Consider the following 25,812-nt stretch of genomic DNA (forward strand, 5'->3'; position numbering starts at 1 on the left):
TTCTTTACTTTGTCTCGTCATAGCGACTACCAATCTGACACCATGTTATGTTTGTTCCTTATATAATGACAAACAGAATAATGAATATATACATCAGCTAGAAAACTCCATGTTTAGCCATGCAAGGCATTCTTCAACCATCAGTCTCCCGCATAGCCTGCTGGGTAACGTAGTCTAAATGTTATTAACACACAACAACACACTAACAAGCTAGCAGTTAGCTGACCGGGGCAAGCTAGCAAATCAAATCAAATCAAATGTTATTTGTCACATACACATGGTTAGCAGATGTTAATGCGAGTGTAGCAAAATGCTTGTGCTTCTAGTTCCGACAATGCAGTAATAACCAACAAGTAATCTAGCTAACAATTCCAAAACTACTACCTTATAGACACAAGTGTAAGGGGATAAAGAATATGTACATAAAGATATATGAATGAGTGATGGTACAGAGCAGCATAGGCAAGATACAGTAGATGGTATTGAGTACAGTATATACATATGAGATGAGTATGTAAACAAAGTGGCATAGTTAAAGTGGCTAGTGATACATGTATTACATAAAGATGCAGTAGATGATATAGAGTACAGTATATACGTATACATATGAGATGAATAATGTAGGGTATGTAAACATTATATTAGGTAGCATTGTTTAAAGTGGCTAGTGATATATTTTACATCATTTCCCATCAATTCCCATTATTAAAGTGGCTGGAGTTGAGTCAGTGTGTTGGCAGCAGCCACTCAATGTTAGTGGTGGCTGTTTAACAGTCTGATGGCCTTGAGATAGAAGCTATTTTTCAGTCTCTCGGTCCCAGCTTTGATGCACCTGTACTGACCTCGCCTTCTGGATGATAGCGGGGTGAACAGGCAGTGGCTCGGGTGGTTGTTGTCCTTGATGATCTTTTTGGCCTTCCTATGACATCGGGTGGTGTAGGTGTCCTGGAGGGCAGGTAGTTTGCCCCCGGTGATGCATTGTGCAGACCTCACTACCCTCTGGAGAGCCTTACGGTTGTGGGCGGAGCAGTTGCCGTACCAGGCGGTGATACAGCCCGACAGGATGCTCTCGATTGTGCATCTGTAGAAGTTTGTGAGTGCTTTTGGTGACATGCTGAATTTCTTCAGCCTCCTGAGGTTGAAGAGGCGCTGCTGCGCCTTCTTCACGATGCTGTCTGTGTGGGTGGACCAATTCAGTTTGTGTGTACGATGTGTACGCCGAGGAACTTAAAACTTCCTACCCTCTCCACTACTGTTCCATCGATGTGGATAGGGGGGTGTTCCCTCTGCTGTTTCCTGAAGTCCACAATCATCTCCTTAGTTTTGTTGACGTTGAGTGTGAGGTTATTTTCCTGACACCACACTCCGAGGGCCCTCACCTCCTCCCTGTAGGCCGTCTCGTCGTTGTTGGTAATCAAGCCTACCACTGTTGTGTCATCCGCAAACTTGATGATTGAGTTGGAGGCGTGCGTGGCCACGCAGTCGTGGGTGAACAGGGAGTACAGAAGTGGGCTCAGAACGCACCCTTGTGGGGCCCCAGTGTTGAACAAGGCAGTTAGCAGACCGGGGCAAGCATGCTAGGAGTTAGCAGACCAGGGCTAGCAAGCTAGCAGTTAGTAGACCGGGGCTAGCAAGTTAACAGAAGGGCCTTTGGGGGACATCGCGATGGAGGTAAGTCTGTTTTTGCCTCTTCGTGCGGTGACGTCGATAGACCAGTCGTGGATTAGTAGGGTTCCAAGTAGCTCTAGGTAGCTAGCAGGCCGCGGTTAACAGAATAGGCCTTCAGCGGACGTCGCGCCTGAGGGGCCTGTTGGAATCCTCTGGAAGATTCTGTCGGTATTCCAGTCGTAGAGGATCGGCGGGGTTCCGTGCCCCGTACCGGCAGTAGACGGGGTCTGGATATTTTAGCCCAGGAGTGGGCTTCGGTGGTAGCCCAGGAGCCCTAGCCAGGCTAGCTCCAGGCTAATTGGTCCAGATGAAAATGTTCAGAGTTTGCGGTTGGAATCCGGGGATATGTAGAGAGAAAAAAAATAGGTCCATTATGCTCTGGTTTGAGTCACGTTTTACGAACTGGCGAGAGCTTTCTGAGCTAAAGGTTAGCTGATGACTGGTAGCAGTGGTTTCCTGACTGATAGCTGGTAGGTAGTTAGCTGGTTAGCTTCAGTTGAGGGATTCCTGATCCGAAGTAAATAGAAATACTTTTGGAGGAAAAAAAAACAGATCCACGCCACATTGGCTGAGGCGGGTTGCAGGAGAGTATTTAGGAGTTGAGGTTTAGGAAAATATTTTTAAAAGATATGCAAAGAAAAAGATGTATACAAGGGACACGACAGGACAAGGACGTCTGACTGCTACGCCATCTTGGATCTCCAGGTGACACACTGGTGCTGCTATTTCTGTAACACTAGCCTGCTGCTCTCCTTCTTCTTCCCTGGTTTAGTGTACAAAAGGAGATAACCTGCTGAGCGCTCTATCAGAGAGGTGTCAGTGTGATTTGTGTGTAGCCTAGTTGAACAGACAGCAGCTCCCCAATGTATTGCCCAGCTTAAAACACACTATGCATAACCCTAACCTTTCTGACATTAGCCAGGATAGTGTAGTATTAGGCACAGAATGGAGCATTGAAATGCTCTATGCACCTGTTGAAGGCCAGGTTTGGCTTTTGGCTCATTTTCTTTCATTGCTCTGATCCATATTGCATTTTCTGAAGGATTTATTCTTATGATGGTTTGTTGATTTTGAGGTTGATGTTTCCGGGTTAAATTTAATTCTGCCCCATTTTATTTGATCAAAGGCCTTGTTCTGTGCTGCTTCATTGAAAGATACCGCAGATCTGTATGTAATGATGAGATGACAAGTTTAGATCCAAAATAAGCCCATAGAATCACACTAGGCTTATTTTGAACAGATTTTTGGCAATAGTGAAACCTTTTGCTTCGTCTTTTCATCTCTGAAGATACTCTGTGCACCCTGGTGGGTAGGCTACATACCACCTGTTTCCTATTTTGAAAATGTTTCACACTATACTGCAGAATAGTGCTCAGATCATACAATAATTTTCTTGTGTTACATTTTCTCAGCATCCTGAACCTCAGTATAATCTTCCAGAAGTATTGAGTGTCAGTGAACTGAACGTCAGTATCAACCTCGCCTCTAGATGGCGCAAACTGACATACATCCTTTTTCAAACCTTTCCTCTGGGACCCCTAGAGGTTTTATAATTGTGTTGTAGCCCTGAACTAGCAAACCTAATTCAAGTAGTCAAGGGCTTGATGATTCCTCGTTGAATAGTTGAAATACATGTTGAATAGTTCAAATTTATGAAATGGCTGGGAGTCTCTGAGGAGAGGTTTGAAAAAGGCTGCTCTAACTTACAAAAGCTTCTGCGTCACGATTCACCATTTGTCTGCTGTTTATAAATATCAGGGGCGCAACTTTCACTGGGACGGGCGGACGGGGGACATGTCCCCTCCACTTTCTGAAATTGCATTTTTGTCCCCACCAGTTTTAGCATTGGAATGCGATACAAAACGAGGCAACGGTATGCTTTAGGACAATGCCGACGCCTCCGAACGGTCGGGTAGGCTGTTTGGAGTGTTTATCCAACCGGATAAAAAAAAATTAAAAAATGATATGCCCCCGCCCCCCACTTCTAAAACCAAAGTTGCACCCCTGATAAATATAGTGGCTTTTGCAAAGATGTAACTAACAATATCTTGATAAGCTGCTTGAGGACCTTGTCAAAGCTGGCAGGATTTCTACCCTTCTCTGATTGGCTGATCATGGAGCAGCTTTCCGTTTCATTCTGTAGCTTCAGGAGATGGATGAAGCACCTGATTTTAATCTATTTTCACCTAATAAAGTGAACATTTTGTTAGGGATATGTACATAATACCGATACACTGACTTCATTATGACTGACCATACCTTGAATGTGGAATACCAAGCGATCTAAAATGGCTCAAAAGCAGGGTAAAATCTGTCCATGACTCAAGGAGAACCTCAAAGGCTGATGTGTTTCTCTGGTGCAGAGGTCTTCAGTTAGTACAGTGGTATTTCACATTTTTCAACAGGGCCCCCATTTTTTCGTGACCCCACTCCAAATCCAATGGCACAACCTTAAAATTGGTACATTTCTACTTTAACATCAACAAATAACCTTCGTTTAATTACATGTTCATCTCTCATCAAAATTAAGAGAACCAATATATACATTTACTCAATAAAATGTTGTATTTTTCAAATGACCTTTAAAAAAATATTGTTTATTGTCCAATACAATAATCTGTAGAATACTCTTATTTTTTTAAATATTTTTTTTAGGTACAAACCCCCACTAGGCGTTGCTGAGAGCCCGTTGGCTGTCGAACGAACAATGGGCTGCGTGATTGGACGAAACTACAGCCTGTTTGTGTAGGAGGAACTTCAGCGCAGAAGAACAGGACGTCGGGAATGTTTTTAAACAATATTGACACCGTGTGACTGCCACACTAACACATATTGTGCGGAACGAAAAGTAGAAGGTAAGCTTTACTATTTCATTTTGACAGTGTATGGTTTGCCATTTTCGGGTGAGTGAGAACATGTTTGAGACTCAGGTGTTGATACCTACTTGCTGCTGCTTGCCCTGCAGTCAGCGAGCGTTCTGTTACCATAGCAATGCCATGCGCTATCCAGCCAAGAAGCTAACTAGCATAGCAGCAGGGAAGTCAAGTTAATACAGTGGGTTTATATTTTGAACTCACCATTTGCAATGCCAATTATTCAGTTACTTTTCTAAAAAGGTTACTGTTGGCTCAGTAGGGAATGGATAAACTGTAATGTGTGAAATACCCTCCCTCACAAGCTGCAAATGTTATGTTAGGGGTAAGAAGAAAGCAAGTGTTAACATAGCAGAGACTCGGTCAGTGTGTGTGTGTGTGTGTGTGTGTGTGCGCGTGCGCGCGCGCTAGTTAGGAGATGACAGATACCTATTAGTTACCATGACAACAAGGAAACATAAGGTAAAGTGACCCCCACACAGATCAAATTACCTCCTAGGCTTTAATCTTTGTATGCTGGGGGGCTAGTTGTAACTCGTATTTGGTTAGAATAAAGCAAATATAGCTATGAAAGATAGAGCAGAAATTCTTTATAAATCCACAGGTTAGGGTAACATAGACCAGAGCATCCCTTTGAACAACTACGGTTCAGTTCAGATTATCTGTAGTGCAGATTTCTCCATGGTCATTGCAAAGCATTCATTTTTGCTAATGTGCACTGTAGCTAGTGGTTTCAGCATAGATTTTAATTTCTCCCAGTGTCAAAGCACTTGTCTAATTACCTAGAACAAATATGAGGGATTAACCCTCTACTTCCACAATGTGATCTCCTGCTCATCATTTTCTCTCTGTCAGGTGTTTTTCCCTAGTTTCTTATTGGCCACCTGACCCTCTGGCCCTGCTATTAGGATGTAAGTCAATCTGAGTAGGGCCACCCCTGGGCTCATAGTACAAATGTGCTCTTTTTGTTCAGGATTAGGACCAGACCAGAGGTGGATATGTGGCTTTGTGAGCTGCCTTCTGTTGGGAACGACCACATCTTGCTGGGCCCCTGAAACTGAGGGGCCACGACCAACAAACAGAGTGGGTGAGTTGGACAGGTGGAGGGCATCGTCTAGCATTTCCACCCGCCTTAAATGCACAGCACAGGTTTGTGTACCTTAAAAAAAGTATATATGTATGTGAGAGTGCTGTTCATTGACTACAGCTCAGTGTTAAACTCCATGGTCCCCTCCAAGCTCATCACCAAGCTCGGGACCCTGGGACTGAACACCTCCCTCTGCAACTGGATCCTGTTCCTCGGTGTCCACATCACTAAAGACTTAACATGATCCACACACATGGGCTGCACACTCGTGAAGAGGGCACAACAGTGCCTCTTCTCCCTCAGGAGGCTGAAGAGATTTGGCATAGGCCCTTAGGTCCTGAAGAGGTTCTACAGCTGCACCATCGAGAGCATCTTGACTGGTTGCATCACTGCTTGGAAAGCAACTGCACCGCCCTCGAACACAAAGCTCGACAGAGGGTGTTGAGGACGGCCCAGTACATCAATGGGGCTGAGCTCCCTTCCATCCTGTACATCGATATCAGGCGGCGTTAGAGGAAGGCCCGAAAAATTGTGAAAGACTTCAGCCACCCAAGCCAAAGACTGTTCTCTCTGCTACCGTCCGGCAAGTGGTACCGGGGCAACGTTTCTCGGACCAACAGGCTCCGAGACAGCTTCTATCAACAAGCAATAAGACTGTTGTATTGAAAATCAAATGATTACCCGGACTATATGCGCTGACTCTATTTTGCACTGACTCTATGCACACTCACAAGACTCTATCCACACACACACACACACACACACACACACATACACACTTACATACGGACTCACACAACGCAAACACACATTTACGTACAAACACAGTCAACGCACACACAACACACGCATACTGACGCCACACACACATACACACACACTTTCACACATGTACACATGCTCTCATCATACAGTGCATTTGTAAATTATTCAGACCCTTCCCTTTTCCCACATTTTGTTACGTTACAGCCTTATTCTAAAATGTATTAAATAAAAATGTTCCCTCAGCAATCTACACACAATACCCCATAATGACAAAGCGAAAACTGTTTTTTTAGACATTTTTGCAAATGTATTTAAATGAGCAGATACTATATTTACATAATTATTCAGACCCTTTGCTATGAGACTCAAAATTGAGATCAGGTGCATCCTTTTTCCATTGAACATCCTTGAGATGTTTCTACAACTTGATTGGAGTCCACCTATGGTAAATTCAATTGATTGGACATGATTTGGAAAGGCACACACCTGTCTATATAAGGTCCCACATTTGACAGTGTATGTCAGAGCAAAAACCAAGCCATGAGTTCCAAAGACTAGTCCATAGAGCTCTGAGACTGGATTGTTATGAGGCACAGATCTGGGAAAGTTTACCAAAATATGTCTACAGCATTGAAAGTCCCCAAGAACACAGTGGCCTCCATCATTCTTAAATGGAAGAAGTTTGAAACCAACAAGGCTCTCCGCCAGGCCAAACTGAGCAATCGGGGGAGAAGGGCCTTGGTCAGGGAGGTGACCAAGATCCCGATGGTCACTCTTGACAGAGCTCCAGAGTTCATCTGTGGAGATGGGAGAACCTCCCAGAAGGACAACCATCTTGCAGCACTCCACCAACCAGGCCTTTATGGTAGAGTGGCCAGACAGAAGCCACTCCACAGTAAAAGGCATATGACAGCCGGCTTGGAGTTTGCCAAAAGGCACCTAAAGGACTCTCAGACCATGAGAAACGAGGTTCTCTGGTCTGATGAAACCAAGACTGAATTCCTTGGCCTGAATGCCAAGCGTCACGTCTTGAAGAATCCTAGCACCATCCCTATGGGGATGCATGGTGGTGGCAGCGTCATGCTGTGGGGTTGTTTTTCAGTGGCAGGGACTGGGAGACTAGTCAGGATCGAGGTAAAGATGAACGGCGCAAAGAACGGAGAGATCCTTGATGAAAACCTGCTGCAGAGCACTCAGGACCTCGGACTGGGGCAAAGGTTCACCTTCCAACAGGAAAACAACCCTAAGCACACAGCCAAGACAACGCAGGAGTGGCATCGAGACAAGTCCTTGAGTGGCCAAGCCAGAGCCCGGACACCTATCGAACATAGCTGTGCAGCGACGCTCCCCATGCAACCTGACAGAGCTTGAGAGGATATGCAGAGTAAAATGGGATAAACTCCCTAAATACAGGTGTGTCAAGCTTGTAGCGTCATACCCAAGAAGACTCAAGGCTGTAATTGCTGCCAAAGGTGCTTCAACAAAGTACTGAGTTAAGGATCTGAATATTTATGTAAATGTGATATTTTGGTGGTTTATTTTTTCTAAGAACCTGTTTTTGCTTTGTCATTATGGGGTATTGTGTGTAGATTGATGAGGGGGAAAACTATTTAATAAGGCTGTAACGTAACAAAATGTGGAAAAGGTCAAGGGGTCTGAATACTTTCCGAATGCAATGTATATGCTGCTGCTACTTAGTTTTTAGAAATCTTATTATTATCAATCCTGATGCCTAGTCACTTTACCCAGGCCTACATGTACATACATAACTACCTCAGCTACCTCGTACCCCTTCACATTGATATGGTATTGGTTCACCTTGTATATAGCTTCATTCTTGTGTTTTTATTTTCTTATTTTACCTCTGTGTTGTCAGGAAAGAGCTTGGTAGTAAGCATTTCACTGTAAGTATTCGGCGCATGTGACAAATAAAATGTGATAATGAGGGAAAATGCAGTGAGCATTGATCAGAGAAAAACATGCAAAGTCAGGTCAGTGGTTGACTGAATTGTTGATTTGAGTTGTTTTCAGAAGTTTTTGACCATGACTTCATAACTTTTGCATGAAATAATTACTTTGTTTTTCCATCTTGAGGGTAGAGATTAGTGAATTGAAAATGAGTTATTAGAAAGTAATAGACCGATATCGTTCTTTGACTATAATTTACATCTGATATACTAGAAAGAATATGCTTGAGAACACAGAACTGCTAGGCCTATTTAAAGACTATATTTATGCAATTGTTGTTTTTTTGGATAGGTCCTAAAGAGAGATCCTATGAGAGTGCTGTTGTAACACTATACCTGTAGAGGTCACTGGGCCGTCTCGGCCAAGCTCAATTACAGGAGTTCAGGGCCAGGTTTATCCAGATCACTGGCTCAGAATACTGTTACCCAGCACCAGAGGAGGCTGGTGGGAGGAGCTATAGGTGGATGGTCTGATTATAATGACTGGAATGGAATCAATGGAACGGAGTCAAACATGTTGTTTTCATGTGTTGGATGTGTTTGGTACCATTCCATCGATTCCATTCCAGCCATTACAATTAGCCCATCCTCCTATAGCTCCTCCCACTAGCAGCCTATGCCCAGCACCCAGGCCTCCCGCAGCCTGACAGGGCTGTCCCTCCTCACCCTCCCCTGGGCCCTGTCCAGCACTTACCCTTATCATTACCAGCAATTAGCCTAGTCTCACCTAGGCTTCACCTTAGGGACGTGAGATCGGAGAGAGAACCCCTCAGTGATGGTCAGGGCATACAAGGACACTTCAAGGGTATTTAGGCTAAGTTACTGTCTGAGGAGTCTTGTGTTTTTTTCCAAACGGAGTGATCCGTCTGAACTCAGTTGCAAACTTGATTCGCTGCCCAATAACTCTTGAATGACCCTCTGCTATGGATGGAATGTTGACAGGCCGAGTACCTACCTGAGAAGAGAAATGGAAATAGAAACATGATTCCCTGTGTACATAACAACCTGGATTCTGATCTAGTTGATTGTTTTTCAGGGTGGGGGTACTTGTATGCACATCAAAACACAATTATGTAAATGTATGCAAATTGCTTAGATGTAGGTTGGAAAACAGAATGTATTTTAATTTGTGTTAATTGATGCTTGATAACTCAAGTTAATTAACTAGTGTTACTGTTATGTAAGAATATTTTTATTCCTCTTTGTGTATCTTCTTCAGGATGGACCTGCGAGCAGAGAGCCCTGACAAAGACTCTGAAGATGATGCCTTCAAGTGTGGACCTGAGGGAGGAGAGGAGGGCGAGGGCTGGGGGAGCGATAGTCAACCCGAGGCCTGCACCCCTACTCCTCCATCCGCTGGCAAGAGGAAGAAGAAAAGGAAAAAGAGGTACTTAAAGTTCAAATATGTAACTGTATGGATGTACGTACTGGTGCTTTGATGCTTCCTCTTCCCCAGAATGCTGGGAGAGGCAAAAGTTATTGGGGAAGGATGATTACAACCTTGCAGCAAGGCACGTCTGTCCCCCTCTCTCTGTTTCTTCTCTCCCAGATGACTGTGGATCAATATCGTCAACTGCAAATATGAAAGTGGTGAGTTATTCTGCGTATACCAACGTGTGAATTGGTTTGATTTTATCTTATCAAATCAAATTTATTTGTCACATACACATGATTAGCAGATGTTAATGCAAGTGTAGCGAAATGCTTGTGCTTCGAGTTCCGACCATGCAGTAATATCTAACAAGTAATATAACCTAACAATTTCACAACAACACCTTATACACACAAGTGTAAAGGAATGAATACGAATATGTACAAACAAAATATATAAATGAGTGATGGCCGAACGGCATAGGAAAGATGCAGTAGATAGTACAGAGTATAGTATATACATATGAGATGAGTAATGTAGGGTAGGAAAACATATAAAGCGGCATTGTTTAAAGTGGCTAGTGATACATTACATCAAGATGGCAAGATGCAGTAGATGGTATAGCGTAGAGTATATACGTATGAGATGAGTAATGTAGGGTATGAGAACATTATATAAAGTTGCATTGTTTAAAGTGGCTAGTGATACATTTAATTACATCAAGATGGCAAGATGCAATAGATGGTATAGAGTATAGTATATACATATGAGATGAGTAATGTAGGGTATGTAAACATGATATAATATAAAGTGGCTAGTGATAAATTGATTACATCAATTTTTCCATTATTAAAGTGGCCGGAGTTGAGTCAGTATGTTGGCAGCAGCCACTCAATTTTAGTGATGGCTGTTTAACAGTCTGATGGCCTTGAGATAGAAGCTGTTTTTCAGTCTCTCGGTCCCCGCTTTGATGCACCTGTACTGACCTCACCTTCTGGATGATAGCGGGGTGAACAGGCAGTGGCTCGGGTGGTGGTTGTCCTTGATGATCTTTTTGGCCTTCCTGTGACATCGGGCGGTGTAGGTGTAGGCAGGTAGTTTGCACCCGGTGATGCGTTGTCCGGACCTCACTACCCTCTGGAGAGCCTTCCGGTTATGGGCGGAGCAGCTGCCGTACCAGGCGCTGTTACAGCATGACAGGATGCTCTCGATTGTGCATCTGTAAAAGTTTGTGAGTGTTTTTGGTGACAAGCCAAATTTCTTCAGCCTCCTGAGGTTGAAGAGGCGTTGCTGCGCCTTCTTCACAACGCTGTCTGTGTGGGTGGACCATTTCAGTTTGTCTGTGATGTGTACGCCGATGAACTTAAAACTCTCTACCTTCTCCACTACTGTCCCGTCGATGTGGATAGGGGGCTGCTCCCTCTGCTGTTTCCTGAAGTCCACGATCATCTCCTTTGTTTTGTTGACATTGAGTGTGAGGTTATTTTCCTGACACCACACTCCGAGGGCCCTCACCTCCTCCCTGTAGGGCGTCTCGTCGTTGTTGGTAATCAAGCCTACCACTGTAGTGTCGTCTGCAAACTTGATGATTGAGTTTGATGTGTGCATGGCCACGCAGTCGTGGGTGAACAGGGAGTACAGGAGAGGACTGAGAACGCACCCTTGTGGGGACCCAGTGTTGAGGATCAACGGGGTGGAGATGTTGTTACCTACCCTCACCACCTGGGTGCGGCCCGTCAGGAAGTCCAGGACCCAGTTGCACAGGGCGGGTCGAGACCCAGGATCTCGAGCTTAATGACGAGTTGGAGGGTACTTATGGTGTTAAATGCTGAGCTGTAATCGATGAACAGCATTCTTACATAGGTATTCCTCTTGTCCAGATCGGTTAGGGCAGTGTGATGGCGATTGCGTCGTCTGTGGACCTATTGGGGCGGTAAGCATGTTGGAGTGGGTCTAGGGTGTCAGGTAGGGTGGAGGTGATATGGTCCTTGACTAGTCTCTCAAAGCACTTCATGATGACGGAAGTGAGTGCTACAGGGCGGTATTCATTTAGCTCAGTTAGCTTTCTTGGGAACAGGAACAATGGTGGCCCTCTTGAAGCATGTGGGGACAGCAGACTGGGATAAGGATTGATTGAATATGTCTGTAAACACACCAGCCAGCTGGTCTGCGCATGCTCTGAGGACGCAGCCAGGGATGCCGTCTGGGCCTGCAGCCTTGCAAAGGTTAACATATTTAAATGTTTTACTCACATTGGCTACAGTGAAGGAGAGCCCGCAGGTTTTGGTAACGGGCGGTGTCAGTGGCACTGTATTGTCCTCAAAGCGAGCAAAAAAGTTGTTTAGTCTGTCTGGGAGCAAGGCATCGTGATCTGCGACGGGGCTGGTTTTTCTTTTGTACTCCGTGATTGACAGTAGTCCCTGCCACATACCTCTCGTGTCTGAGCCGTTGAATTGCGACTCCGCTTTGTCTCTGTACTGACGCTTAGCTTGTTTGATTGCCTTGCGGAGGGAATAGCTACACTGTTTGTATTCGGTCATGTTTCCGGTCACCTTGCTCTGATTAAAAGCAGTGGTTCGTGTGTTCAGTTTTGCGCGAATGCTACCATCAATCCACGGTTTCTGGTTGGGGAATGTTTTAATAGACGCTGTGTGTACAACATCACTGATGCACTTGTTAATAAACTCGCACACCGAATCAGCGTATTCGTCAATATCCACGTGATCGAAGCAATCTTGAAGCGTGGAATCCGATTGGTCGGACCAGCGTTGAACAGACCTCAGTGCTGGTGCTTCCTGTTTTAGTTTCTGTCTATAGGCTGGGAGGAACAAAATGGAATCGTGGTCAGCTTTTCCGAAGGGAGGGCGGGGGAGGGCCTTATATGCGCGCGGGATCGATATGCTGATAGAATATAGGGAGCCTTGTTTTCAGATTAGCCTTGTTAAAATCCCCGGCTACAATAAATGCAGCCTCAGGATATGTGGTTTCCAGTTTACATAGAGTCCAATGTCGATGTGTCTGCTTGGGGGGGAATATACACGACTGTGATTATGATCGAAGAGAATTCTCTTGGTAGATAATGCGGTCGGCATTTGATTGTGAGGAATTCTAAGTCAGGTGAGCAAAAGGACTTGAGTTCCTGTATGTTATGATCACACCACGTCTCGTTAATCATATGGCATACACCCCCGCCCTTCTTCTTACCAGAGAGATACTTGTTTCTGTGGCGCAATGCGTGAAGAAACCAGGTGGCTGTACCGACTCAGATAGCGTGTCTTGAGTGAGCCATGTTTCCGTGAAATAAGAACGTTACAGTCTCGGATGTCTCTCTGGAATGCTATCCTTGCTCGATTTTCGTCTACCTTGTTGTTAAGAGACTGGACATTGGCGTGTAGTATGCTCGGGAGCGGTGCGCGATGTGCCCGTCTTCGGAGCCTGACCAGAAGACCGCTCCGTCTGTCCCTTCTACGACGCTGTTGTTTTGGGTCGCCAGCTGGGATCCGATCCATTGTCCTGGGTGGTAGGCCAAACAGAGGATCCGCTTCGGGTAAGTCGTATTCCTGGTCGTAATGTTGGTGAGTTGACGTTGCTCATATCCAATAGTTCCTCCCGACTGTATGTAATAAAACCTAAGATTACCTGGGTAATAATGTCAGAAATAACACATAAAAAACTAAATACTGCATAGTTTCCTTGGAACGCGAAGCGAGGCAGCCATCTCTATCGGCGCCGGAAGTAGTCAAAGGTCACCCATGTCACTTGCTTTGTTACCCCCATGTTGGGATAATCTGAGAACATCCATTTATTTCCTCACAGTCCTACAGTTTTGCTACTTAGTCTAGTCAAATACATTTGAAGCACAGACATACACTGAGTATAGCATACATTAGGAACACCTTCTTAATATTGAGTTGTACCCTCTTTTGCCATCAGAACAGCCTCAATTTGTCAGGGTAGGGACTCTACAAGATGTCGAAAGCGTTCCACATGGATGCTGGCCCATGTTGACTCCAATGCTTCACACAGTTGTGTCAAGTTGGCTGGAAGTCCTTTGGGTGGTGGACCTTTCTTGATACACACGGGAAACTGTTGACTGTGAAAAACCCAGCAGCGTTGCAGTTCTTGTCACAAACCCATGCACCAGACACCTACTACCATATCCTGTTCAAAGGCACTTAAATCTTTTGTCTTGCCCATTCACCCTCTGAATGGCACACATACACAATCCATGTCTCTTCTTTAACCTGTTTCCTCCCCTTCATCTACACTGATTTGATGTGGATTTAACAAGTTACATCAATGAGGGATCATGGCTTTCGCCTGGATTCACTTGGTCAGTCTATGTCATGAAAAGAGCAGGGGTTCCTTAATGTTTTGTATACTTAGTGTAGATGAATATTTGTCATCTAATAAGAAGTCTTTCTTCCTCACCCTGTCAGTGCGACGTGCTGCTCGCAGATATGGCCTTTGGGAAGCAGTGGAGGGCGAGGACTGGACTCTCTTCTGGACAGACTGCTCTGTCTCACTGGACAGAGTTATGGACATGAAGCGCTACCAGGTACTCAACATCTCCCAAGTGCACTTCTCTCCTCATAGAGTTCTGAAAAGGTTCCTCTGCCCCTGTTGATTTGCCACATTCAATGCTATGTGTCTGCTGTACCCTTACAGAAGATCAACCATTTTCCAGGGATGAGTGAGATTTGTAGAAAGGATCTTCTGGCTCGAAACATGAACCGCATGCTAAAGCTCTTCCCCAAAGACTACAATATCTTTCCCCGAACATGGTGCCTACCAGCAGAGTGAGTTCTCATTGTCAATGTGCTTAAGAGTCTCGTTATTCAAAACACATACAGTACCAGTCAAAGGTTTGGACACACCTACTCATTCCAGGATTTTTCTTTATTTTTACTATTTTCTACATTGTAGAATAATGGTGAAGACATCAAAACTATGAAATAACACATATGGAATCATGTGTTGACCAAAAAAAGTGTTAAACAAATCAAAATATATTTGAGATTTGAGATTCTTCAAAGTAGCAATCCTTTGCCTTGATGACAGCTTTGCACACTCTTTGCATTCTCTCAACCAGCTTCATGCGGTAGTCACCTGGAATGCATTTCAATTAACAGGTGTGCCTTGTTAAAAGTTAATTTATGGAATTTCTTTCTTAATGTGTTTGAGCCAATCAGTTGTCTTGTGACAAGGTAGGGATGGCACACAGAAGATAGCCCTATATTGTAAAATACCAAGTCAATATTATGGCAAGAACTGCTCAAATAAGCAAAGAGAAAAGGCAGTCCATCATAACTTTAAGACATGAAGGTCAGTCAATCTGGAAAATTTCAAGAACTTTGAAAGTTTCTTCAAGTGCAGTCGCAAAAACCATCAAGCGCTATAATTAAACTGGTCTCATGAGGACCACCACAGGAATGGAAGACCCAGAGTTATCTCTGCTGCAGAGGATAAGTTCATTAGTTAGCTGCACCTCAGCTTGCAGCCCAAATAAATGCTTCACAGAGTTCAAGTAACAGACGCATCTCAACATCAACTGTTCAGAGGAGTCTATGTGAATCAGGCCTTCATGGTCGAATTACTGCAAAGAAACCACTACTAAAGGACACGAATAAGAGATTTGCTTGGGCCAAGAAACACGAGCACTGGACATTAGACCGGTGGAAATGTGTTGTTTGGTCTGATGAGTCCAAATGTGAGATTTTTGGTTCCAACCGCCGTGTCTTTGTGAGATGCAGAGTAGGTGAGCGGATGACATCCGCGTGTGTGTTTCCCACTGTGAAGCATAGAGGAGGAGGTATGATGGTGTGGGGATGCTTTGCTGGTGACACTGTCTGTGATTTATTTAGAATTCAAGGCACACTTAACCAGCCTGGTTACCACAGCATTCTGCAGCGATACGCCATCCCATCTGGTGTGCGCTTAGTGGGACTATCATTTGTTTTTCAACAGGACAATGATCCAAAACACACCTCCAGGCTATGTAAGGGCTATTTGACCAAGAAGGAGAGTGATGGAGTGCTGCACCAGATGACCTGGCCTCCACAATCACCCGACCTCAACCCAATTGATGGTTTGGGATGAGTTGGACCGCAGAGTGAAGGAAAAGCAGCCAGCAAGTGCTTAGCATATGTGATGGGCGGCAGGTAGCCTAGTTGATAGAGTGTTGTGCCAGTAACCGAAAGGTTGCTAGATCGACACCCCGCGCTGCCAAGGTAAAAATCTGTCATTCTGCCCCTGAACAAGGCAGTTAACCCACTGTTCCTAGGCCTTCATTGTAAATAAGAATTTGTTCTTAACTGACTTGCCTAGTTAAAAGTTAAATCAAATGGGGCCAAGCTTCCTGCCATCCAGGACCTCTTTACCAGGCGGTGTCAGAGGAAGGCCCTAAAAATTGTCAAAGACTCCAGTCATAGGCCCCTTTTACACCACTGCTACTCTCTGTTAACATCTATGCATAGTCACTTTATTAATTACATTGTTGGTTAGGGGCTCGTGAGTATGCATTTCACTGTATTCGGCGCATGTGACTAATACAATTTGATTTGACTTGAAGCTGTCATCAAGGTAAAGGGTGGCTACTTTGAAGAATCTAAAATATATTTTGATTTTTTTAAACACTTTTTTTGTTTACTACATGATTCCATATGTGTTATTTCATAGTTTTAATGTCTTCAATATTATTCTACAATGTAGAAAATAGTACAAATAAAGTCAAACCCTGGAATGAGTAGGTGTGTCCAAACTTTTGACTGGTACTGTAAATGATCAGGAGAGTAATCAATTGAGAATGGAAGTGTTTTTTTGTATCTCTGCAGTTATAGTGACTTCCAAGCTTACACCAGGTCCAAGAAACACAAGACTTACATCTGTAAGCCAGACTCCGGTTGCCAAGGGCGAGGCATCTTACTCACCAAGTCCAGCAAAGACATTCGGCCGGGGGAACACATGATCTGCCAGGTGTATGTCTCCCGGGTGAGACTCACTCCCTTCTCAGAGAGGGATCCTTCTAGACTTTTGTACATATTGTGTAATATTCTGCGCAATCAATTCAACTCGTAGTTCAACTGAGGTTGCAGGATGGCAGTTGCAATAAATGTGATACCTTATTATGTGACAGTATTTATGGGACTAATCAGAGAGAAGAGTTATGACAATGTCATTATGAAAGGACCAATCAGAGAGCAGGGCTATGACAATGTTATTACGAAGGGACTAATCAGAGAGCAGGGTTATGTTGATGTCATTAGATATATCATAATGCCAAACGTCCTCTCCCCCAGCCATTCGTTATTGACGGCTTCAAGTTTGACCTGCGTATCTATGTGCTGGTGACCTCCTGTGACCCCTTCCGCATCTTCCTGTACAACGAGGGGTTGGCTCGCTTCTGCACTACCCAATACAACGAGCCCAGCAATGGCAACGTGGTAAAGTGGACAACACAGATACTCCGTTAACACTTCTAATGCCAACTGTTACGCAGCATTACACACTTCTTATTGTCCTATCTCGCCCTGTTCTTTGACAGTTAATTGGTAGTTGTGGTGTTGGTTGTGTCGTTGATGCTCTGAAGCATTCTAGATAATCATTTATAATGGGGAATCGCATCTTTACAGTATTCATATGTTTATTCCAGAATGATAGCATATTTTCTACGGTGTCCTTTCTGATCCCTTATTTTACCTTTACATATCCCCGGCTCTCCCTCACAAACTTTATATTTGTACAAGGATGATGTTTGCATGCATCTGACCAACTATGCCATCAACAAGCACAGTGAGAACTTTGTCCGTGATGATGACACTGGCAGCAAACGGTAAGCGGGTGTTTGTTTACATCAAAAACCTCTCGAGTTGACCTTTAGCTTTGTTTGTTTGTATAATTCATCTCATGATGCAACGCTTGCATCTCAGTTCCCTCCTCCCTGTCGTTCCAGGAAGCTGTCCACCTTGAACAAGCACCTGGAGGCCATGTGTTATGACACAGAGAAGATGTGGTTGGACATTGAGGACGTGATTATTAAGACGCTCATCTCTGCCCACCCCATCCTCAAACACAACTACCACACCTGTTTCCCCAACCACGCGGCCGGCAGCGCCTGCTTTGAGATCCTTGGCTTTGATGTGCTACTAGACCATCGACTCAGGCCCTGGCTGCTGGAGGTGAGGCCTTCTTAAAGAATCAGGATGATGTATTGATTTGGCTCCGGTTCAGTGTTTGTTGAGCTAAGAAATGTGTTATTCTAATCTACTACACTCTCAGCATGCAGTGTCCAATAGGCATTTCGCTAGCAACTTATAATAATTTCATTATTAAAGCTAGATCGCAAACAAGGAATATTCATGATGTTCAATTATGTTCGCATTAACATATGGGCGTGTTTATTAAAGGGATACTTGGGGATTTTGACAATGGGTCTTTTTATCTATTTTCCCAGAGGCAGATGAGCTCGTAGATACAATTTTTATGTCTCTGTGTCCAGTATGAAGGAAGTTAGAGGTAGTTTCACGAGCCAACGCTAACTAGCGTTAGTACAATTAATGGGAGTGTAGCATCCTAGTAGAGACCCATAAACTTACTCATTGCGCTAACGCTAGTTAGCAATTGTGCTAGCATTAGTGAGTTAGTAGGAGGTAGATAACGTTCCTCATTACCAAAATCCTGAAGTATCCCTTTAATGTTTGTGCAGGTGAACCACTCCCCCAGTTTCACTACTGATTCGCGGTTGGACCGGGAGGTGAAGGATAGCCTGCTGTATGACACCCTGGTCCTTATAAACCTGGGTGCCTGTGACCGCCGTAAGATCACTGAGGAGGAGAAGCGTAGGGTGAAGGAGAGGCTGCAGCAGAACCGCTCCAGAGAGGCTAGGTATAATCAGGACCATGTGATGGATAGGAAGACAATGCGGAACTTTGATTTCAGTAGGCTTGTATGATGAGTTTGACCATGTAACAATAAGCTATGATGGGTCATTTTTATTATAAATCAGCATCGTTATAGACATGTAACAAACAAAGTGAGTGTACAAAACATTAAGAACACTTTCCATGACAGACTGACCAGGTGAATCCAGGTGAAAGCTGTGATCCCTTATTGATATCACTTGTTAAATCCACTTCAGTCAGTGTAGATGAAGGGGAGGAGACAGGTTAAAGAATCATTTTTAAGCCTTGAGACAACTGAGACATGGGCAAGACTAAAGATGTAAGTGACTTCGAACAGGCTATGGTTATAGGTGCCAGGCGCACTGGTTTGAGTGTGTCAAGAACTGCATCGCTGCTGGTTTTTCACGCTCAACAGTTTCCTGTGTGTATCAAGAATGGTCCAACACCCAAAGGACATCCAGCCTACTTGACACAGCTGTGGGAAGCATTGGAGTCAACATGAGCCAGCATCCCTGTGTAATGCTTTCGACACCTTGTAGAGTCCATGCTTAGACGAATTGAGGCTGTTCTGAGGGCAAAAGGGGGGTTGCAACACAATATTAGGAAGGTGTTCTTAATGTTTGGTACATTCAGTGTATATTGAGTGTATGCATTCATTCAGTTGTGGTAATTTTTGTGTTGTCAGGAGTGAGGAACTGCGTCAGTCCCAGGCAGCCAGTGTAGAGCAGATGCGGAGGTATGAAGCCAAACACCTGGGTGGCTTCCGTGGGATCTACCCCCGCGAGGGCGGAGAGAAGTATGAGAAGTACTTCAAACACAGCAGCTCCCTGTTTCAGGAGACTGCCGCCTCTAAGGCCAGGGAGGAGTGTGCCAGGTAGAAACTATCACCCAAACACTCACACACATACGCACGCACAGGCTTCTTGACAATAGCATGAAAACATTCAACAGAAAATACAAAATCGTTGTACCTTTTAAATTAAATGTTTTCATTGTTTCATGTACAACTTGTTTGTGTGTGACTGTGTGTGACTGTCCACTCAGGCAGCAGCTGCAGGAGCTGCGTCTGAAGCAGGAGCAGAAGGAGAGGGAGCAGAAGGGGAGCCGTAGACGAGACTTGCAGGGGGAGTCTGCAGGAGAGAGGGCCAAACCACACAGAGTACAAGTTCGTCAGACCAACTCCCAACAGGTTACTGTGAGTCACATCACCCTGACCATCAGTTTTATGTAACATTTTACCTCAGGTTTTGAATGTATTATTGCCTACAGAATCTATCAGTCAACAACCATAAAGAGTCCAAAGTCTTGTTGTATCATTGGGGGTGGCAATCTTAGTGGACTTGAAGTTGCAGGGCCTTTCAGTAGCCACAAGGGGGAGCCAAATATCTTCTCCACTGAACACCTTACATATATGTCCAGCTACCAAACTATATAATAGCCATTTATCATATTTACATAAGCATCTCAATGAATACTGAAGAATGATTATACACTGTGATTAACTTAATCCTTACTGTATGGTGTGAATTGTGGTTGTCCAGCTCCTGACCATGCCCCTCCTGCCTACTGCTACCAACGGTTCCCCTACGGTACAGGACCTCTCTGATGAGGAGGTGGAGAGGGTGAGTGGACTGCTCCAACGGGAGAGTCTACTAAGGGACCTCGGGGTGGTGGACCAGATCTATAAGCTGTTGCAGGGGAGAGGCCAGTCCATGCCTAATGGCATTACACCCCCCCGCGAGCAGAATGAGCTGCCCCTACACAGACATGAACGAGCCAATAAGGTAAGGCTACACCTCCATAGTCACTCACTGGTCTGTTTAGTAAGTTCCGTTTATTGTTTCCCTAGCAAGGAAATGTGTCCTCTATATTTTTCCTAATATGGGATAAAGAGCTCGCCAGCTTGTAGTCCTAAAAAACAGAAATTAGTTATCTCTGGTTCGTTCAAGCATTCTTATGGGGGAAAATAATGAGGTTTTGGGATAAACACTGAAATAAGATCAGAGATTAACACAGGTTTAGGAGATCTTATACATTTTGTTCTGTGAGATAATATCAAATCAAATTGTATTTGTCACATGCGCCGAATAGAACTGGTGTAGACCTTACAGTGAAGTGCTTACTTGCAAGCCCTTAACCAACAATGCAGTTTTTCAGAAACATACCTAAAAAAATAAAATAAAAGTAACATAATTACAGAGAGGCAGTAAAATAACAATAGCGAGGCTATATACAGGGGGGTACTGGTACAGAGTCAATGTGCAAGGGCACCGGTTAGTCGAGGTAATTGAGGTAATATATACATGTGGGTAGTGACGTATGCATAGATAATAATTAAGTGATGTTAGCTGATGAAGATTATCTCATAGAACAAAATGTATAAGATCTCCTAAGCCTGTGTTTACTACAGACCTTATTTTCGGCGTTTTATCCAAAAACCCTACAAAAAAAACATTATTTCTCCATAGGCTTTGTTTAACCAATGAGTTATGGTGGAGTTAGTGCCTACAAAAATACACCATTACTCTTGCTCTCTATGGTCACTGCATTGTCTCAAACATTACTCCATTTGTAATGAGATGCTTAAGTCTGTCTTATATGATGTCTTGCCAGTTGGACTCCCTGACTGAGTTCTCCTGGAGAACGAAGCGTCACTGTACTGTGATCCAACACCAGTTGCCTCCAGGGGCCAAGCCCTGCCGTCAGTACGTCCACTCCCAGCTGCTGCAGCAGCGCTGGCCCTGGCCCAGTCTGGACAGGGGGCCCACTCATACTGAGTCTGCCTGCCTTCAATACTACACCCCAGAGGACCACGTCCTAGAGACGGTCCGCCGGGCGCCAGGGGACCTGAGGAGGACCAACAGTGCCCAGCGTATCCCATGGACAAGTGAGCACACCCACAGCACCTCACTTTATTGTGTCATTACTGTACCGCCACTGATCTTGGGCATTGTACTTCTGGATAATTGGATGGCATAGTATTGATTTTCTCTACCTCTCTCTCTTTTTCTCTCTCTCTCTTTGACTCTTAGTCAATGGTGCTCGCCAGGGCAGTATGAGCTCGTCTTATGCAGAGTCCAAGGCCCGGGCCACAGTGTCAAACATCTCCCAGCTCACGCCTGGACGGCTTCACTGCACCCCCATGTCCTCCGACCCCAAGGCTCTCCAGAGCCTGTTTGTCATCTCCACCCCAGCCCTACTGATCCAGAGGCCCGAGTTCCCCCACCCCATCCGCAAACCCTTGCGCAAAGTCCCCCAGCACGGACAAGGGCGCTAGGGAGCAGGGACGTTTACCAGTTCAGCCATAGTGCCATAAACCACGAGCGGGGCAGAGTGAACAAGCTTTCCTGGCAAAACTGTACACAAGTTGTCCCCGAAATCCTCTCCCTATACTGTGTACATTTCTTCACTTTTACATCATCAAAATGAAATTCATTTCTACATTAGCACTGAGCTACTGAGAATTAATTGAAAAGAAATGGAGAATAGATAAATGGAATAGGTCTTATTGTGAAAATATTGAAGCAATGGTGCCTATCGTGATTTAGGTATTGTGTGGTACTTGGTAGGAAGACGTGTCATCTCATATGTCTACGCAAACACTGTGGCTTTTACAGAATTGAATGTAAGTGAATACTATCTGTGTCTTATCAAATATCTTGGGTTGTTAAATATCACTATAACCACTGAGCCAATGGTGAAAACACGTTTTATTTTAAATAATTCTGGAAATCTGGATGTTTTACTCAGTAATGTGAAGGGAAGATGTGACCATGTAGGCATATAGCAAATTTGTATGACTTTGATGTTGATGACTTTGCTATTACGCTTTGTTATCATATTGATTTTTGTTTAGCTAAGCAGGAAATTCTAATTTTGCAATGGGAACCATAATCAATCATGTGTGCCAAACCTTAGAAGAAAAGCTCAGGATACTGAAATGACCACTAAGCTGGACTAACAAATACTCCTCACATTTCACTGACTTTAATTGCAAATTTACCCACAGTATTTTCATATGGTTATTTTAGATTTGGGATGGGGTGTACATTTACTTATTGAGCATTATTTTATTTGAGTTGGTGAGAAATATAGACAAATGCCTTCAGAAATGATATGCGTTGATCATTGCTCATGTAGAAATGAGGATATTTGTTCAATTCAGGATTATATTGATAATACTACTAGGCATATTATCAATATATACTCCATATGAATAATCAAATAGTTTCCTAATTTATGTAAATTATTTGGAAATCTTAGATTTGCACATTTGGAGGCCTACAAATTATGAGTGAAATCTTTGGAAATGCAAACTAATATTTCAATGAAAATGTAAGTATATTTTCTTTAACAATGATCTTGTTTGATTTTTTTTTTTTCATCAAGCTCATAAACATTGTCGGCCTACTACTGTATTTAAATGGTAATTCGATATGTCGATGTGTTTACATTTTACCCCAATAATTATTTGGAAAAGTAGGCTTTAATTACAATCGAAATCATTTAACGATATATTTTTCGATTGGAATATGTAGGCCTTTGTAGAGTTTCGATGCGCGTGATCTCAAGTCTATGAGCTGTTGCTATCGTTGTCATAACAATAGTTTCAGTTACATAGTTAAATTACACAGTTTAGTTATAGTTTTATATAACTTTCAACACACTTTATCACAATATTTAAATTTCAATAAAAGCACATTCGTTTTATTGTGATCTACAAACACAATAACTCAAGCCCCGTATATACGAATAATGATTGATTTGTAATTTCCAAAATAAAGTAGCCTTTACTTTTCACGCTGAAACAGGCTGCTGATGATGAACAACATCTTATTATTGACGTCTTTGAATGCCAATTAAAAATATAGGTTATCAGTTTTGTTGTTTGAAATTAATCCTAAAATGTAAGCTGTGTTCTTGTCTATTCGATCCAATGAACTAGCCTGTGCATCAATATTCTCTAGTATTTCAGCTAATAGCTAGCTCTTCACAGTTTAATATTTGTATCAGGTTGACGTAAATTCAACGTCTATTCCACACTGGTTCAAAATGACGTGTAAAAAACGTTGATTCAATCAATGTGTGCCCAGTGGGTTCCCTCGTCTCCCTATTGCCCCCTCCCTCTGTTGGTTTCTCACACTTTGCATTCAAGCGCGCAATGCTTTGTCTGTTGTCTGGAGATTTTCGTTTGGAGACATCATCGTATCCAAAACAAGGCAGGATATACCCTGTGAAGCTATAATCCATATAGTCTGCCCGATCATTCATGGACTTCAGAGAGGTAGGCGATTGAATTGACATGGAAACGTTGGTCTTCACCGAGGAAAGTCATGCCTAAAACTTAAAAAACATTGCGTTTATTCCATAAAGTGTCATATATGCTAGTAGCCTGACTTAAATAAGATTTTAAACATCAAAGTTGAAAATGAGCTCTTATTTCGTTAATGCTCTATTCTCAAAAAACAGCAACAACGAGTCCTGGAATTCCGATTATGGGCTGGCACATGATTTGGGAAGCTCATCCTCTGTATCATACGGTACCGGTGGCACCATCCAGCAGCCACATCCCACGCAGTTAACGGTATTATACAATGGCACATCGTTGTTCAAAACCGCTCACCAACACCAACTAAATCCGTGCGTATTATCGCTGCCAATGGGCAACTTGTATCATGCCCACGATGTGATACAGAGACCAACCTTTTACGCATCCCATAATACGGATTGTATCCAGTACAGTGATTATCATTTGAAATCCACCGGGGTTGCAAATTATTCCGTGTGCGCAGAACAGTGCTCCTCTCTACCGGACCTCTTTCCCTGGATGAAACCACAAGGTGAGTCACTGACCCTTAAAACACCTAATTTAAGAATTTGGTTGACCTCGGAGATATGTGAGACCCCCCCCCCCAATAAACTTTGTTTCAAATGACCCCCAAGAGAGAGAGGACAATGGCTCGTTATGGTGTCAAAAAGAAACTGTAAATCAATGTTTTCTTTTTAGGTGTGTGTGTGTGTTTTCTCTAACGTTTTGGTAAGTGGTAGCCTCTGTTTAGGCCTATTGAGTCAATGTTAATCTAAATGTGCAGCCCAGCAGCGTGACTAAAATGTTTTGTCTCAGCAGTTACCGGACCGAGAAGAGGTAGACAGGCAGACAGTCGCTTCCAGACTCTGGAACTTGAGAAGGAGTTCTTATTCAACTCTTACTTGACCCGCAAGCGCAAGGTTGAAGTGTCGCACGCTCTGGCACTCACCGAGCTGCAGATTAAAATCTGGTTTCAGAACAGACGCATGAAATGGAAGAAGGAGAACAAGAAGGACACATTTCCAATAAACAGGCCGGATCAGAATCAAATCAAGAAACAGAGCAAAGAAACTTACAAGAATATTCAGACGTCAGATGAGGAGGGTAAAGGTTAAGACTATCCTAGACTTGGTGATGGGATGCCACACAGTGATAACAAATGTGTTAATTATAAAATGCATTTCGAATAAAAAAATCAACAGTGAAATCTATTGTGTTAGTTGATAATTCATTATCAAATTAAATTCTATGAAACTTGAGAAGACGTGCGCAAAATAGTTTTTACGCACCATTGTACGCATCATTCCAATTAGAGGTTTGTGCATGTGAATCACTTCTGCAGAATAGTCTGAACAGGTATTTATGTTAGAATGTATAATATGTAATTTAGTGCAGTAGGGTAGCACAGCTGCCACACTTTCTGCCACTAATAATGATGATTCATCATTAGATGGCATTCCGAGTGGCGCAGCGGTCTAAGGCACTGCATCTCAGTGCTAGAGGCGTCACTACAGAACCGTTGGTTCGATTTCAGGCTGTATCACAACCGGCCGTCATTGGTAGTCCCATAGGGCAGCGCACAATTGGCCCAGCGTCATCCGGGTTAGGGTTTGACCGGGGTAGGCCGTCATTGTAAATAATCATTTGTTCTTAACTGACTTTCCTAGTTAAATAAAGGATCAATAAAAAATAAAAAAGCTGGGACAAAATCCTAACTTAATTAAGATGTGCAGAGAACTTTTGCGTAAACCTCCAATGGGCATGTTTTATGCAAAGAGAGTAACGTGCACATATCGAGTCCCTGTCATTTTAATTGGCAGTTTTCTATCTGTGTTGTCAATGTTGTGGCTAGAGCTGTTGTCAGGCCTTGGC

At 43.6% G+C, this 25,812-nt stretch overlaps 2 protein-coding genes across 3 annotated transcripts; both read left to right on the forward strand.

Moving 5' to 3' along the window:
* The first annotated feature begins 4,332 nt into the window (after positions 1–4,332).
* Positions 4,333–22,992, forward strand: ttll6 (tubulin tyrosine ligase-like family, member 6). 2 transcript variants are annotated; one of them, XM_024386269.2, is made up of 15 exons: positions 4,333–4,523; positions 5,515–5,628; positions 9,580–9,950; positions 14,172–14,290; positions 14,401–14,531; positions 16,566–16,722; positions 17,031–17,174; positions 17,478–17,563; positions 17,684–17,909; positions 18,437–18,615; positions 19,318–19,506; positions 19,677–19,827; positions 20,174–20,416; positions 21,246–21,519; positions 21,665–22,992. In XM_024386269.2, exons 4-15 carry the CDS (start codon positions 14,270–14,272, stop codon positions 21,907–21,909), a joined length of 2,046 nt encoding a protein of 681 aa, XP_024242037.2. In that variant the 5' UTR covers positions 4,333–4,523; positions 5,515–5,628; positions 9,580–9,950; positions 14,172–14,269; the 3' UTR covers positions 21,910–22,992. The 2 variants fall into 2 exon arrangements, with proteins under 2 accessions (XP_024242037.2, XP_042161312.1); XM_042305378.1 differs by lacking the exons at positions 4,333–4,523; positions 5,515–5,628; positions 9,580–9,950 and having other exon boundaries at positions 14,047–14,290.
* Positions 22,993–23,766: 774 nt separating this feature from the next.
* LOC112223292 (homeobox protein Hox-B8-like) lies at positions 23,767–25,437 on the forward strand. Its single transcript, XM_024386305.1, has 2 exons — positions 23,767–24,472; positions 24,757–25,437. Exons 1-2 carry the CDS (start codon positions 24,061–24,063, stop codon positions 25,053–25,055), a joined length of 711 nt encoding a protein of 236 aa, XP_024242073.1. The 5' UTR covers positions 23,767–24,060; the 3' UTR covers positions 25,056–25,437.
* The last annotated feature ends 375 nt before the right edge of the window (positions 25,438–25,812 follow it).

Source organism: Oncorhynchus tshawytscha, linkage group LG24, assembly GCF_018296145.1.
Source record: "Oncorhynchus tshawytscha isolate Ot180627B linkage group LG24, Otsh_v2.0, whole genome shotgun sequence".
NCBI lineage: Eukaryota > Metazoa > Chordata > Actinopteri > Salmoniformes > Salmonidae > Oncorhynchus > Oncorhynchus tshawytscha.